The sequence below is a fragment of the Mustelus asterias genome, chromosome 7 (genome assembly GCF_964213995.1).
Source record: "Mustelus asterias chromosome 7, sMusAst1.hap1.1, whole genome shotgun sequence".
NCBI classification, from domain to species: Eukaryota; Metazoa; Chordata; class Chondrichthyes; order Carcharhiniformes; family Triakidae; genus Mustelus; species Mustelus asterias.
In genome coordinates, this window is record NC_135807.1 from 45948426 (window position 1) to 45962345 (window position 13920).

The 13920-nt window shown below is 44.4% G+C and overlaps 1 protein-coding gene across 2 annotated transcripts in view; it reads right to left on the reverse strand.

Moving 5' to 3' along the window:
- lrrc69 (leucine rich repeat containing 69) overlaps positions 1 to 11184 on the reverse strand; it is a 65157-nt gene extending 53973 nt beyond the window's left edge. For both annotated transcript variants that reach the window (XM_078217044.1, XM_078217043.1), the window contains exons 1-2: positions 10990 to 11184; positions 8065 to 8191 (exon numbers count right to left, since the gene is read on the reverse strand). In XM_078217044.1, coding sequence (XP_078073170.1) covers positions 8065 to 8191; positions 10990 to 11166 — 304 coding nt within the window. In that variant the 5' untranslated portion in view covers positions 11167 to 11184. The remainder of the gene's footprint in view (positions 1 to 8064; positions 8192 to 10989) is intronic.
- Between the last annotated feature and the right edge of the window lie 2736 nt (positions 11185 to 13920).

A 13920-nucleotide genomic window follows, 5' to 3' on the forward strand; every position in this document is an offset into this window, starting at 1 on the left:
AAATCTCAGCTTTCTAGAGGATGAACTGGAAATCAAACACCAATACCATCACATTTGCATCAACAGGAAGAAAGTTCTGATTTTCAAGGTGATCTGGTAACAATAGACAAATAACAAAATGTAACAGATGAATGTCTTATGTGCACCTAGTTGGTGTCTCCTTATTTCTGCAGCATTAATTGAAAGGAGGCATGGTCTAATGAGATACATCCCATCAACCATATTTGCACGCTTTTATGCATACACTCAGCAATGCCTAGTGGCACCTCCCTCTGCGACTGGATCCTGAACTTCCTAACTCACAATCACAATCAATAAGGATAGGCAACAGCACCTCCTCCATGATCATCCTCAACACCGGTGTCCCACAAGGCTGTGTTCTCAGCCCCCACAATACTCCTTATACACCTATGACTGTGCGGCCAAATTCCCCTCCAATTCGATTTTCAAGTTTGCTGATGACACCACCGTAGTGGGTCGGATCTCAAACAATGACGAGACAGAGAATCTGTGGAACTGGTGCGGCAACAATAATCTCCCTCTCAATGTCAACAAAACGAAGGAGATTGTCATCAACTTCAGGAAGCATAAAGGAGAACATGCCTCTGTCTACATCAATGGGAACGAAGTAGAAAAGGTCAAGAGCTTCAAGTTTTTAGATGTCCAGATCAACACCAACCCGTCCTGGCCCCCCCATGCTGACACTATAGTTAAGAAAGCCCACCAATGCCTCTACTTTCTCAGAAGACTAAGGAAATTTAGCATGTCAGCCATGACAGGGGCGGCACGGTAGCACAGTGGTTAGCACTGCTGCTTCACAGCTCCAGGGACCTGGGTTCGATTCCTGGCTTGGGTCACTGTCTGTGTGGAGTTTGCACATTCTCCTCGTGTCTGCGTGGGTTTCCTCCAGGTGCTCCGGTTTCCTCCCAGTCCAAAGATGTGCGGGTTAGGTTGATTGGCCATGCTAAAAATTGCCCCTTAGTGTCCTGAGATGCATAGGTTAAAGGGATTAGTGGATAAAATGTGTAGGGATATGGGAGTAGGGCCTGGGTGGGATTGTGGTCGGTGCAGACTCGATGGGCCGAATGGCCTCTTTCTGTACTGTAGGGTTTCTATGATGATTCTATGACTCTCACCAACTTTTATAGATGCTCCATAGAAAGCATTCTTTCTGATTGAATCACAGCTTGGTATGGCTCCTGCTCTGCCCAAGACCGCAAGAAACTACAAAAGGTCGTGAATGTAGCCCAATCCATCACGCAAACCAGCCACCCTTACATTGACTTTGTCTACACTTCCCACTGCCTCGGCAAAGCAGCCAACATAATTAAGGACTCCACGCACCCCAAACATTCTCTCTTCCACCTTCTTCCTTCGGGGAAAAGATACAAAAGTCTGAGGTCACATACCAATCAACTCAAGAACAGCTTCTTCCCTGCTGCTGTCAGACTTTTGAATGGACTTGCCTTGCACTAAGTTGATCTTTCTCTACACCCTAACTATGACTGTAACAGTGCATTCTGCACTCTCTCGTTTCCTTCTCTATGAACAGTATGTTTTGTCTGTATAGTGCGCAAGAAACAGTACTTTTCACTGCATGTTAATACATGTGACAATAATAAATCCATTCAAATCAAATCAAATAATGTTTCCAGAGTCCCAGTCAGCAGGGAGTCAGATAAAGATCTGCAAAGTCACTGAAAGTTGAGTGGGTTGGCCAGTGACAATAACAGTCAGATGTCACCTCAAACCTACCTCAAGATATACGACAGTGCTTACCTATTCAGATGCAATCAGCCTTCTTGCAAAAGGCGGCACAATGGTTAGCACTGCTGCCTCTCAGCACCAGGGACCCGGGTTCAATTCCAGCTTTGGGTGCTTGTCTGTGTGGAGTTTGTACGTTCTCTCCGTGTCTGCGTGGGTTTCCTCTGGGTGCTCCAGTTTCCTCCCCCAGAGATGTGCAGGTTAGGTGGCTTGGCCATGCTAAATTACCCCTTAGTGTCCCAAAAGGTGTAGGTTAGATGGATTAGCTATGGGAAATATGTAGGATTACGGGAATAGGGTAGGATAGAGCGCCTGGTTAGGATGCTCTGTCAGAGAGTTGGTGCAGACTGGATAGGTTGAATGGCCTCTTCTGTACTGTAGGGATATGATCAACTATATTGCATTGTACTACCGTCCATTCAATAACCAAACATTTAAAACTAGGATAATTAATTAATTAGGTCAAATTTCAATTAATCATGTAATGTTTTGAAGATTGTAGTTCATGATTATGTCGTTTCCACAGAAACTGCAAATTAGTGGCCTTGGCTATGACTGCTTCCTGTGACAAGCCATCTAGCTTGCCCACTGAAATGCTTGGAACATGATTGCCACTAGAATACATGTCACCAGCTGGTCACATGTAGCTGTAAAACTAGCTTGCCTTTAATATAAAAAAGGTGAAATAAAATGTATGGCAGATCAAGAATCCATTTCGAACAATGACCAAAGATTTGTCAAAGAAGTAGAATTTAACACGAGAGAGGCAAAAAGGCAGAGGTTTAAGGAGGAAATTGCAGAGCATTGGAGGGGAAGGTGCACCCAATGGTAGGGTGAAAGGAGGGAAAATGCACAAGAAATTTAGGTATAAGGAATGATGAGATTAAGGGATTAGTTGTAAGGCTGAGGAAGTTTACAGGATTCTGGAAATCCAGGCCACTATCACTACAACCTCCAAAAATTGGAAATTTCACCCCAAAATATGACACCCACCATTTTCACAGGGCAGCAGCATGTCTAATTTTGGTGCCCCAGGTGGTTGAAATACAATAGGCACAGGTTAAACCTGGCAAGAACAGATCTTTGGAGATGTAGGGATAAGGTCCAGGGACAACTTTGGGGGAGGTCAGGTACCCCTTGAGTGAGGTAGAGGTACCTCTTGGGATTGTCAAAAGTAGACATGAATGCGTTTTTAAAAAGTACATCAACTCAATAACTATCAAGCTCATTGTAACTATCATTGTAACTATCATTGTTATTTCACTTTGTCTGTTGGCATAAACCTGAGGGTTACCATTACTGGATTAGTGCTGCATGCTGATTTCACAACCTTCCATTTTTGTAGTAGGGTGCCTTCCAATTCACCATTTAATTGGTAGTTCCAAGTTGATATAGACTATTTGAAGCAGTATTATGAACACCAATGTTTGTTTTTATAAGGGATCCGGTACTTGAATGGATTGTTTGTTCATATAAGGTTATAGTTGAAGGAATGTAAACATAGTGAATGTTTTTTTATGAATGTGTTTTAAAAAATAAAGTCTGTAACAGACTCCCAGAACTTTATTTTATTTGACCTCAGCAAGAGTACCAAGGTCTGCCCAAGGCAGTTACTGGATGAGTAGGCACGATAGCTCCAAGGGCAAAGAGTAATAGTGGGTGCAAAGGGCAGAGTGGCCCTTTATAGGGGCATGGAGTTGTGCAGAGGGGCATAGGTTGGTATGAAGAGTAAGGGGCCACAGGGGTAGTTAGATGGCTTGAGGTAACATGATTGGCATGGATGGAGCATGTGTGGTAAAGAGGGGATGTGAGCAATGGGAGCTGGAGGGCTGCTTTTCGTTTTGGTGCAGTTTTATAAAACCTTAGACATGGTGTCGAGCACAGAGGCAGGTCTTCCACCCAGCCAGCCTCCACACACCTTCTGCCAGTAGTGGACTTCCAGAGAACCCTGCCACTGCAAAACAAAAATCCTAACTGCGGAGGCACCTTTTCCCCTGGTCAAGTTTGTGGAGCGGGGTAATGTGCTGACTCTGCACTCCCAATCCGGAGCAAAAATCCAGGCCAGTGAAACACTGTGCCATGTAGAAGTTTACACATCAGATTACAAATATTAAATCTAAGGCACTGGGGCTGAGATCCCAACATAGGTCAGTGAGGACATGGTCAGGGAATGAGTAGGAATTGGTGTGAAAGAGAATACAAGCAGCAGTATTTTGAATTAGTTGGCATTTATGGAGTGTGCAGGATGGGAGAGTAGCCATAAGATGATTAGAATAGTCAGGTCTACAAAGGAATGAAGATCTCAGGGGCAAATGGGTTGATGTGAGGCAAAGGTGGGTGATATTGCAAAGGTGAAATCAGGTAGTAGCTGTGATGGTGGAAATGTAGGGGAATAGGATGCCAAAGGTTGCAAAAATTCTGGTTCATCCTGAGACAAGAGCTCAAGCAGCGGGACAGTAATGTAGGCTGGGATATGAAGTTTGTGATTGTAGTTAGAAAATATGGTTTCTGTTTCCCCAATGGTTAGCTGGCAGAAACCATCCTTTATCAAAAACAAGATGTCAGATACTCAGTCTGAAACACAGGAGTAATTGAGACATTGACAAATCTTGTAAAAGGTCACTCTCATTGTCAAATACAAACTGACCCCATGTCTGTGAATGATATTGCTAAGCAGCAGCAAATAGACCATAAAACCATAAGACATAGGAGCAGAATTAAGTAGCTAAGGAAGGAGGTCAAAGGCAGCTTTTTGGAAAACTCCAAACTAAATGGTGTAGGCACAGGACCAAAGGTCACTGCTGCAGATGTTTTAGTCAGGTAAAAGAGGAACCAAGCAAAGGCAGTCCCACTGTGCTAAACAATGGAGAGGCTTGAGAAGAATAATGTGGCAGATCATAGAATCCCACAGTGCAGAAGGAGGCCATTCAGCCCATCGAGTCTGCACCAAACACAAATCCCACCCAGGCCCTATCCCCATAACCCCATGCATTTACCCTCGCGCCCCTCCGACACTAAGGGGCAATTTAGCATGGCCAATCCACCTAACCCACACATCTTTGGACCGTGGGAGGAAACCGGAGCACCCAGCGGAAACCCACACAGATACGGGGAGAATGTGCAAACTCCACACAGACAGTGACCTAAGCTGGGAATCGAACCCAGGTCCCTGACGCTGTGAGGCAGCAGTGCCACCATGCTGCCCCATGTTAAAGATTATGTTAAAGAATACAGAGAAGGCTAGTGACACGAGGAGGTGCAATGCATCAAGATTAATCGCACAGAATGTCTTTCAGACTTGATTTAAGGCTATTTCAATGCTGTGAAAGGGGCAGAAATCTGCGAGCGGAGATTGAAAGAGGAAGTTGCAGGAGGCATGGCAGCCCATTTGGGAGACAATAATTTGTTTAAAGACGTTGGAGAGCAAGGGAAGTTGGAGATAGGACAACAGTTGGCAAGGACATTGGAGTTGAGAGTGAATTTTGAGTTGGGGAATGAAGACAGTTTTAAAGGGGTATTTGAGGAGACAGAATCATTTACAAGGTTAGCCAGCATTTGTGTCAAGAAGTGGAGATGAGATCAAAGGAACAGGCGATGGGTCTCATGGTTAAGTTGTTGTGGAGGTACAAGGGAGATGAGAAAGAAGAAAAAAAAGTTCAAAGCTAAGGCAAGAGGAAGCTAACCATACTGAAAAAAATCTACACCATTGTTATATTAGAATGGTACTACATTTATTCTAGTACGTGGATAAATTTGACACAGTTGTACTAATATACAGCAGTTACATTTGAGTACCTTATGTGAAAGCACAATGACCAAGATTTCATGGCAACTGATGGCAAAACAGTACTGACTCCAATATCACAGATTGATTTGACCCAGCAATCAATGCACATCATGATGTCAAAATGTTATAATCATTGCGAAACCACTTATCCAAGTACCTCTACATGTCTAATCGCACCTTCCCCCAAGTACACCTGCATCAATGAGCTTTAATAATGCGTAACCAAGCAAAAGGGGAATAGACACTAAGTACACCTATTTATTTATACATTCAGAATATTACTACATATTGCAAGTACCTACATGCAGCATCATTACACAATCTTAGAATAAATTGGAACACCTGCAACTAGAGGAGGTATTAACTTGTAAACATAAGACAAATACTGATTGATGTCTCATGCACATTAAATAAGACAAATTCCAAATGTGAGATATTGTATTAGAGTGCCCTCTAAAGGTTGAATTTGAAGGCTATTTTCCAGGCCCTAAATATGGCAAAAGAAAGTAACATACATAGTCCATTTCTTTACAGTTCCTTTCTATTTTTAAGTTCAACTTTGACATGAAAGTTGCCTTTAGGTCTAGCTTATTTTTCAAGCAAAATTAATTCATGCTCAGCACTGATTGGTAGGATGTATATGAAGGTGCCTGCCACAAAATGGAATTTCTCCAATTGACTGAAACAGCTCATGTGGCTTCCTACAATCACAAACAAATCTCAGAAAATCATGGAACAAAATATTCAGACTTGAAGGAAAAAAAATCTGGCAGCAAAAGCAAATGAAAATCAGGAACAGGCATACCTAAATTATATATTGAAATCTTCTCTGCAAAGCATTATTTATTTGCCATGTTTGTATTAGTCTTTTCCAGCAGGACATTGACTATGCCAAATATCAGATTCTGACCTCTGACTCACTGTTGACAGCATCACAGATGATCAATTAATGATTATATGACCAATCTAAAGATCACTTGTTTGGTCTCCAAAGGTTAAACATTACATTCATGAAGAACAGATGCATGATGTTTGTAATTGGGCATCAGAATTATCAAAAGCATATTGCAGAAGAAGGCTTGCTTTTATCAATTACAAAGTTCTATACTTAAAACTTGAGTGAAGAACCAGAGGGCTTCTAGTGCCACTGAGCAACATCAGTCTTTTTAATGTTTTTACTCCATTCTTATAGTTACAAAGCCAACGTGCAGAGTGGGCGGGGCAAGCCCAAATCTATCTCCTTGCTTGCTTCACAAACCATATTCAAATTGAATCCAATTCTTGTCCCCACAAGAGATATGCAAGATCCAAACTGACAAGAAAAGGTCTTGAACCCCATCTTGGGCTTGATCTGGTGCTTGAAACTATATCAATATAGGTCCCTAAATTTGAAGGAAACAATTGAAAAAAACTAGGGGGTTGATCTTCATTGGAGCCACTGTGATTCTCGATAAACACATTTTATTAAGTTGTAGCTTCTCTTGCTGTAATGTGATTGAATGGGGGTGGTGCAAAAAAGGTGAAAAGGTAATAAGGTTGCCACTTTGCCCCTACTATCTTACCTTGCTATGCATTTCTTGCCTGGGCTTCTGAACCAAGCCTCTTCAGAAATGTGAAGTGCCCTTCTTCATAGGGCAGGATTGTCAGAAAAGCTATGCCACTATCTGGTGTATTCCAGTAAGTTTAAAGGTCCAAAAGTAATTATGCGAAGCTACGGAGGGAAGTGTGTAAGGTAAGAGGGTGAGGGGGTAGGGTGGCAGGTGGGTGGGTAAAGGGTGGTAGAATTACAGGTGGGTGAGATGGTAGATGTCAGGTCTGTATGTGATATGGTAAGGTGGTAGGTATGTGGGTGAGGGGATAGGGTGACATGTGGATGGTTGAAGGGGTAGGGTGGCAGGATGAGGGAATAAGGTGGCAGGAAGATGAGTAGAGTGGCAGATAAGTGGATTGGGGGGGTAAGGTGGGTCAGGAAGTAGTTAGGAGGGGAAATGGATGGTCGGGTGGGGATGGCAGGGGGGGCGGGGGGGGAAAATAGTATTTGGAGGTCCAGTGGGAAGTCAGAGGGTCAGTAGTACTCTTAACCAGAAGTTAGAACTAGTTTTAATCCTTATAACTCTTCCTGGGTAACTATTCTGGTAAGTGAATTTGAACTATCCAAATCTAAACTTCCCAAGCAATTCCCACACAGTCAGTCAGGACTTCGAGGGATTCCCCAGTGCAGATCAGAATTTCTGGGCCAAAAGAACTATCAGCATAGTTCCAAAACATAAACTAAATACAGTGGTTGTAGTTTTAATATATGATTGTTTATACCACAAGAAATATTCATATGCATAATATGCTTATTATAAAGCACAAAATCTAATATTTATTTGCATGTTCAACTTTAGTCTTATCTGTTCCTGCACAATTCATCTATATGGAATAGTCCTACAATGAATGCAACTAACGTTCATAGTTAAAGAATTGATTTCAAAAATACGAGCAATAATTGAGAGCATGGTTATATTTACCAAGCACACTTGGAGACAACGTTTCTAGCTTGTTACTAAACAAATGGAGTTTCTTCAGTTGTCTTAGATACTTCAGAACTTCTGGAAGCTCTTTGAAGGAATTATTTCCCAAATTGAGCTCTGTCAACTGCAAAATAGATATAAAGGTATCCATGTAATTTGAAACAGAAATAATCAGCTATGCTTATACAATAGCTGCTGCCATTATATTAGGGATGTCCAAATTATATTGTTTGCATTCATGGGCTGCTTAGATCCACACTCTGCAGGGTTCAGAGTCCACGTATAAAGATTGGATTTTAAAAAAAGTCTGTAAACATTGGAAGTCTGAAACAAACCAAATAATGCCAAGAATATATTGCAACTCAGCTAGAACCATAGAATCTCGAGTGCAGGAGACCATTCGACCCTGCACCAAACACAATCCCACCCAGGCCCTAGTCCCGTAAACCCACATATTTACCCTGGTAATTCGCTGATACAGGGTCAATTTAATATGGCCAACCAACCTAACCCCGCATATCTTTGGACTGTGGGAGGAAATAGGAACACTCGGAGGAAACCCACACAAACTGGGGGAGAATGTTCAAATTCCACACAGACAGTGACCTGAGGCTGGAATTGAACCTGGGTCCTTGGCGCTGTGAGGCAGCAGCGCCAACCACTGTGCCACCAAGATATTATAAAATTTAAATCTGCATTCCTTTAATTTGTTGACATCAATGGGTCTTAGTATTCTGATTTAGTATTTACCCACCAAGGGACAACGGCAATAACACAAGTAATTTCAAACATCTAAGTCCGTGAATTGAAAAGAAACAAAGCAAAGAATAGGAAATAAGTGCAAATAAGATTGCGCTCCCTGAACTTCTTGGAGGATTATGGGCCACATGTTGGTGTGCCATCTGTAAATTGGACATCCCTATACTAGATAGCAGCATAAAAATCATTTCTTTAAAACTGCTTTTATCATTGTGAGCTGTATTGCACAGAGATGAAAAGTGACCATATGGCTGGTCAAAGATGTGGGTTTTAAGGTTGGTAAAGGCAAGGGAATTTTGTGAAAGTACTTTAGTATGTAGGGCCTAGATGGCCCAAAGGATGCCGGGGGCCAGAGCTGCACAAGACATCAAAGTCAGAGAAATAGAGTGTGCTGCTGGGGAGGTGGTGAGGGGGACGGGGGACGCGGGGGGGGGGGGGGGGGGGGGGGGGGTTGGTGTAAGACTTTGTACAAAGTAGGATTTGGGCAGCACAGTTTTGGACGAGCAGAGTTTTATGAAAAGTGTAGAATGGGAGGTTGGTCAGGGGAGCATTGGAATCTGAGAGTCCAGAAATGACAAAGACATGGGTGAAAGCAAATTACTGCAGATACTGAAATCTGAAACCAAAAGAGAAAATGCTGGAAAATCTCAGCAGGTCTGGCAGCATCTGTAAGACGAGAAAAGAGCTGGCGTTTCGAGTCCAGACGATCCTTTGTCAAAGCAGGGTGAAGATTTTGTAAGAAGTCTCACAACACCAGGTTAAAGTCCAACAGGTTTATTTGGTAGCACAAGCCACTAGCTTTTGGAGCGCTGCCCCTTCATCAGGTAAGTGGGAGTTCTGTTCACAAACAGGGCATATAAAGACACAAACTCAATTTACAAAATAATGGTTGGAATGCGAGTCTTTACAAGTAATCAAGTCTTAAAGGTACAGACAATGTGAGTGGAGAGAGAGTTAAGCACAGGTTAAAGAGATGTGTATTGTCTCCAGCCAGGACAGTTAGTGAGATTTTGCAAGCCCAGGCAAGTCGTGGGGGTTACAGATAGTGTGACATGAACCCAAGATCCCGGTTGAGGCCATCTCATGTGTGCAGAACTTGGCTATTCCTGTTGGGGAACACTTCAGCGGTCATGGGCATTCGGCCTCTGATCTTCAGGTAAGCGTTCTCCAAGGCGGCCTTCACGACACACGACAACGCAGAGTCGCTGAGCAGAGACTGATAGCCAAGTTCCACACGAGGACGGCCTCAACTGGGATCTAGGGTTCATGTCACACTATCTGTAACTCCCACAACTTGCCTGGGCTTGCAAAATCTCACTAACTGTCCTGGCTGGAGACAATACACATCTCTTTAACCTGTTCTTAACCCTCTCTCCACTCACATTGTCTGTACCTTTAAGACTTGATTAGCTGTAAAGACTCACATTCCAACCATTATTTTGTAAATTAAGTTTGTGTCTTTATATGCCCTGTTGTGAACAGAACTCCCACTTACCTGATGATGGGGCAGCGCTCTGAAAGCTAATGGCTTGTGCTACGAAATAAACCTGTTGGATTTTAGCCTGGTGTTGTGAGACTTCTTACTGTGTTTACCCCTGTCCAACGCCGGCATCTCCACATCATGAAGATGCATCGAGGTCGGGAAGAGGTGGCGATATTATGGCAGTGGAATGTAGGGTCTTTGTGATAAAAAGGATGTGTGTGTGGAAGTTCAACGTGGAGTTCACTTGCATGCAAAAGTTGCCAACAGTCTGGTTTCACCCGAGACAGTGGTCAGCGTAGAGAATGAAACTGATGATAAGGATTTTGTGGCACAAGCCAGGTAACAGTTTTGGTATTCCTGAAGTCTGGCTGCATCAAATTACCTTAAAGAAACCCAGCAATTTAACAGTAGGGGATATGGTGGGCAGGATGGAGTGCATGTGGATAGAGTTGAATGTGTCAGGAATTAGGTGAATCTGGGTTGGGGTTTAGGGTGAATACGGGGCAGATATTGGTGTTAATATTTTGAACAGAATGAATATGGGCCAGATATTAGGGTGAATATGGGAACAGGATATTTGCCAGATATTGGGGTTAATTTGGGATGAGGGTAAATATGGGCCAGATATTGGGATTGTGAGACCGCCAGGGATCCTGTTCTGCTGCCTCTCCGACTCTTACATTGTTGAGCGCCTGTAGCTCTGTGGGAAGGTCGTTGAGCTGGTTGTTTTTCAGCTGAAGCCGGTTCAGTTCGAACAGCCTTCCTACCGCCTTGGGGACCCGCCTCAGTTTCTTGCCGCTCAGGTCCAGCTGTTTTGCATTTCCCCGGAGCGCCCTCAGCACCAGCCAGTCCGCCATCTTCCAGCACCGCGTCCCGTCTCCAGGGAGACCAGGTCACGACGCAGGCGCCGAGCAGGAAAATGCCCTCCCTCTGCCGGCCGGCTGACTGAATCACATCAAGCGTCCAACCAGACAGAGTAACATCCTGACTAGGTCCACATGTTTTCCAGTATCCTATCCAGTTCTCTTTCCACATGCTTAACTCAAACCAGTAAGAGTGAAAGCTGACACCTTGGTACAAAAGGGGCTGATCCCTCCGTTTACACACAAATAATGAATGGGATAACTCTGAAAACAATGGACAGCATGTTCAATATAGACTGACCAGCGACCATAGTCAAGCACCAGTGTTCTGTGAGCTCTGCGATTGTCCTCTCCGACTTGCCCGTCAACTCAACACTCTGATCAAGACCTTTGATCCGGACCTTCAGAACACCCTCCGTGCTCTCATCCCACGTACTCCCCGCGTTGGAGATCTCTACTGCCTCCCGAAGATACACAAGGCAAACACACCCGGCCGTCCCATCGTATCGGGCAATGGGACCCTGTGCGAGAACCTCTCCGGCTATGTCGAGGGCATCCTGAAACCCATTGTACAAAGAACCCCCAGCTTTTGTCGCGACACGACGGACTTCCTACAGAAACTCGGCACACATGGAGCAGTTGAACCAGGAGCGCTCCTCGTCACAATGGATGTCTCAGCACTCTACACCAGCATCCCCCATGACGATGGCATTGCTGCAACGGCCTCAGTGCTCAGCGCCAACAACTGCCAGTTTCCAGATGCAATTTTACATCTCATCCGCTTCATCCTGGACCACAATATCTTCACCTTCAACAACCAGTTCTTCATCCAGACACACGGAACAGCCATGGGGACCAAATTTGCACCTCAATATGCCAACATCTTCATGCACAGGTTCGAACAAGACTTCTTCACCGCACGGGACCTTCAACCGGTGCTATACACTAGATACATCGATGACATTTTCTTCCTTTGGACTCATGGTGAACAATCACTGAAACAACTCTATGATGACATCAACAAGTTCCATCCCACCATCAGGCTCACCATAGACTACTCTCCGGAATCGGTTGCATTCTTGGACACGCGCATCTCCATTAAGGACGGTCACCTCAGCACCTCACTGTACCGCAAGCCCACGGATAACCTCACGATGCTCCACTTCTCCAGCTTCCACCCTAAACACGTTAAAGAAGCCATCCCCTACGGACAAGCCCTCCATATACACAGGATCTGCTCGGATGAGGAGGATCGCAACAGACACCTCCAGACGCTGAAAGATGCCCTCATAAGAACAGGATATGGCGCTAGACTCATTGATCAACAGTTCCAACGCGCCACAGCGAAAAACCGCACCGACCTCCTCAGAAGACAAACACGGGACACAGTGGACAGAGTACCCTTCGTTGTCCAGTACTTCCCCGGAGCGGAGAAGCTACGGCATCTCCTCCGGAGCCTTCAACATGTCATTGATGAAGACGAACATCTCGCCAAGGCCATCCCCACACCCCCACTTCTTGCCTTCAAACAACCGCACAACCTCAAACAGACCATTGTCCGCAGCAAACTACCCAGCCTTCAGGAGAACAGTGACCAAGACACCACACAACCCTGCCACAGCAACCTCTGCAACACGTGCCGGATCATCGACACAGATGCCATCATCTCACGTGAGAACACCATCCACCAGGTACACGGTACATACTCTTGCAACTCGGCCAACGTTGTCTACCTGATACGCTGCAAGAAAGGATGTCCCGAGGCATGGTACATTGGGGAAACTATGCAGACGCTGCGACAACGGATGAATGAACACCGCTCGACAATCACCAGGCAAGACTGTTCTCTTCCTGTTGGGGAGCACTTCAGCGGTCACGGGCATTCGGCCTCTGATATTCGGGTAAGCGTTCTCCAAGGCGGCCTTCGCGACACACGACAGCGCAGAGTCGCGGAGCAGAAACTGATAGCCAGGTTCCGCACACACAAGGACGGCCTCAACCGGGATATTGGGTTTATGTCACACTATTTCACATAAATATTTCTGCTTTTTTCCTCCTGAGTCTTTATCATGCGATCCTAGAATCAGAATTTATGTCACACTATTTGTAACTCCCACAGTTGCGTGGACCTGCAGTTTCACTGGCTGTCTTGTCTGGAGACAATACACATCTTTTTAGCCTGTCTTGATGCTCTCTCCACTCCCATTGTTTTGTTTCTTAAAGACTGGATTAGTTGTAAGTATTCGCATTCCAACCATTATTCATGTAAATTGAGTCTGTGTCTTATAAGTTCTGTTTGTGAACAGAATTCCCACTCACCTGAAGAAGGGGCTCAGAGCCTCGAAAGCTTGTGTGGCTTTTGCTACCAAATAAACCTGTTGGACTTTAACCTGGTGTTGTTAAACTTCTTACTGTGTTTACCCCAGTCCAACGCCGGCATCTCCACATCATTGTCCTTCATGCCTTTGGAAGTGATAATTAATTGGGAGTGAGGAGTGAAGACTATCTCGGAACCTGATTAGGTTTCATGAGATTTAAGGTAATATATTTACATTCATGGGAGTTGGTTAAAAACTGACTTGGAATAAGCAGGTCATTTTTGGGTTGACAGGTTGTGGTTGCTAGCAATGGGAACTATTAGGATTACTGTTTGGCCCTCAATAATTTACAATTCATATCAATGTGTTAAGACAAGGGGACTGATTACAATACACTATAATCTTTCCTTTTTAGAATGTTTGGGACCAA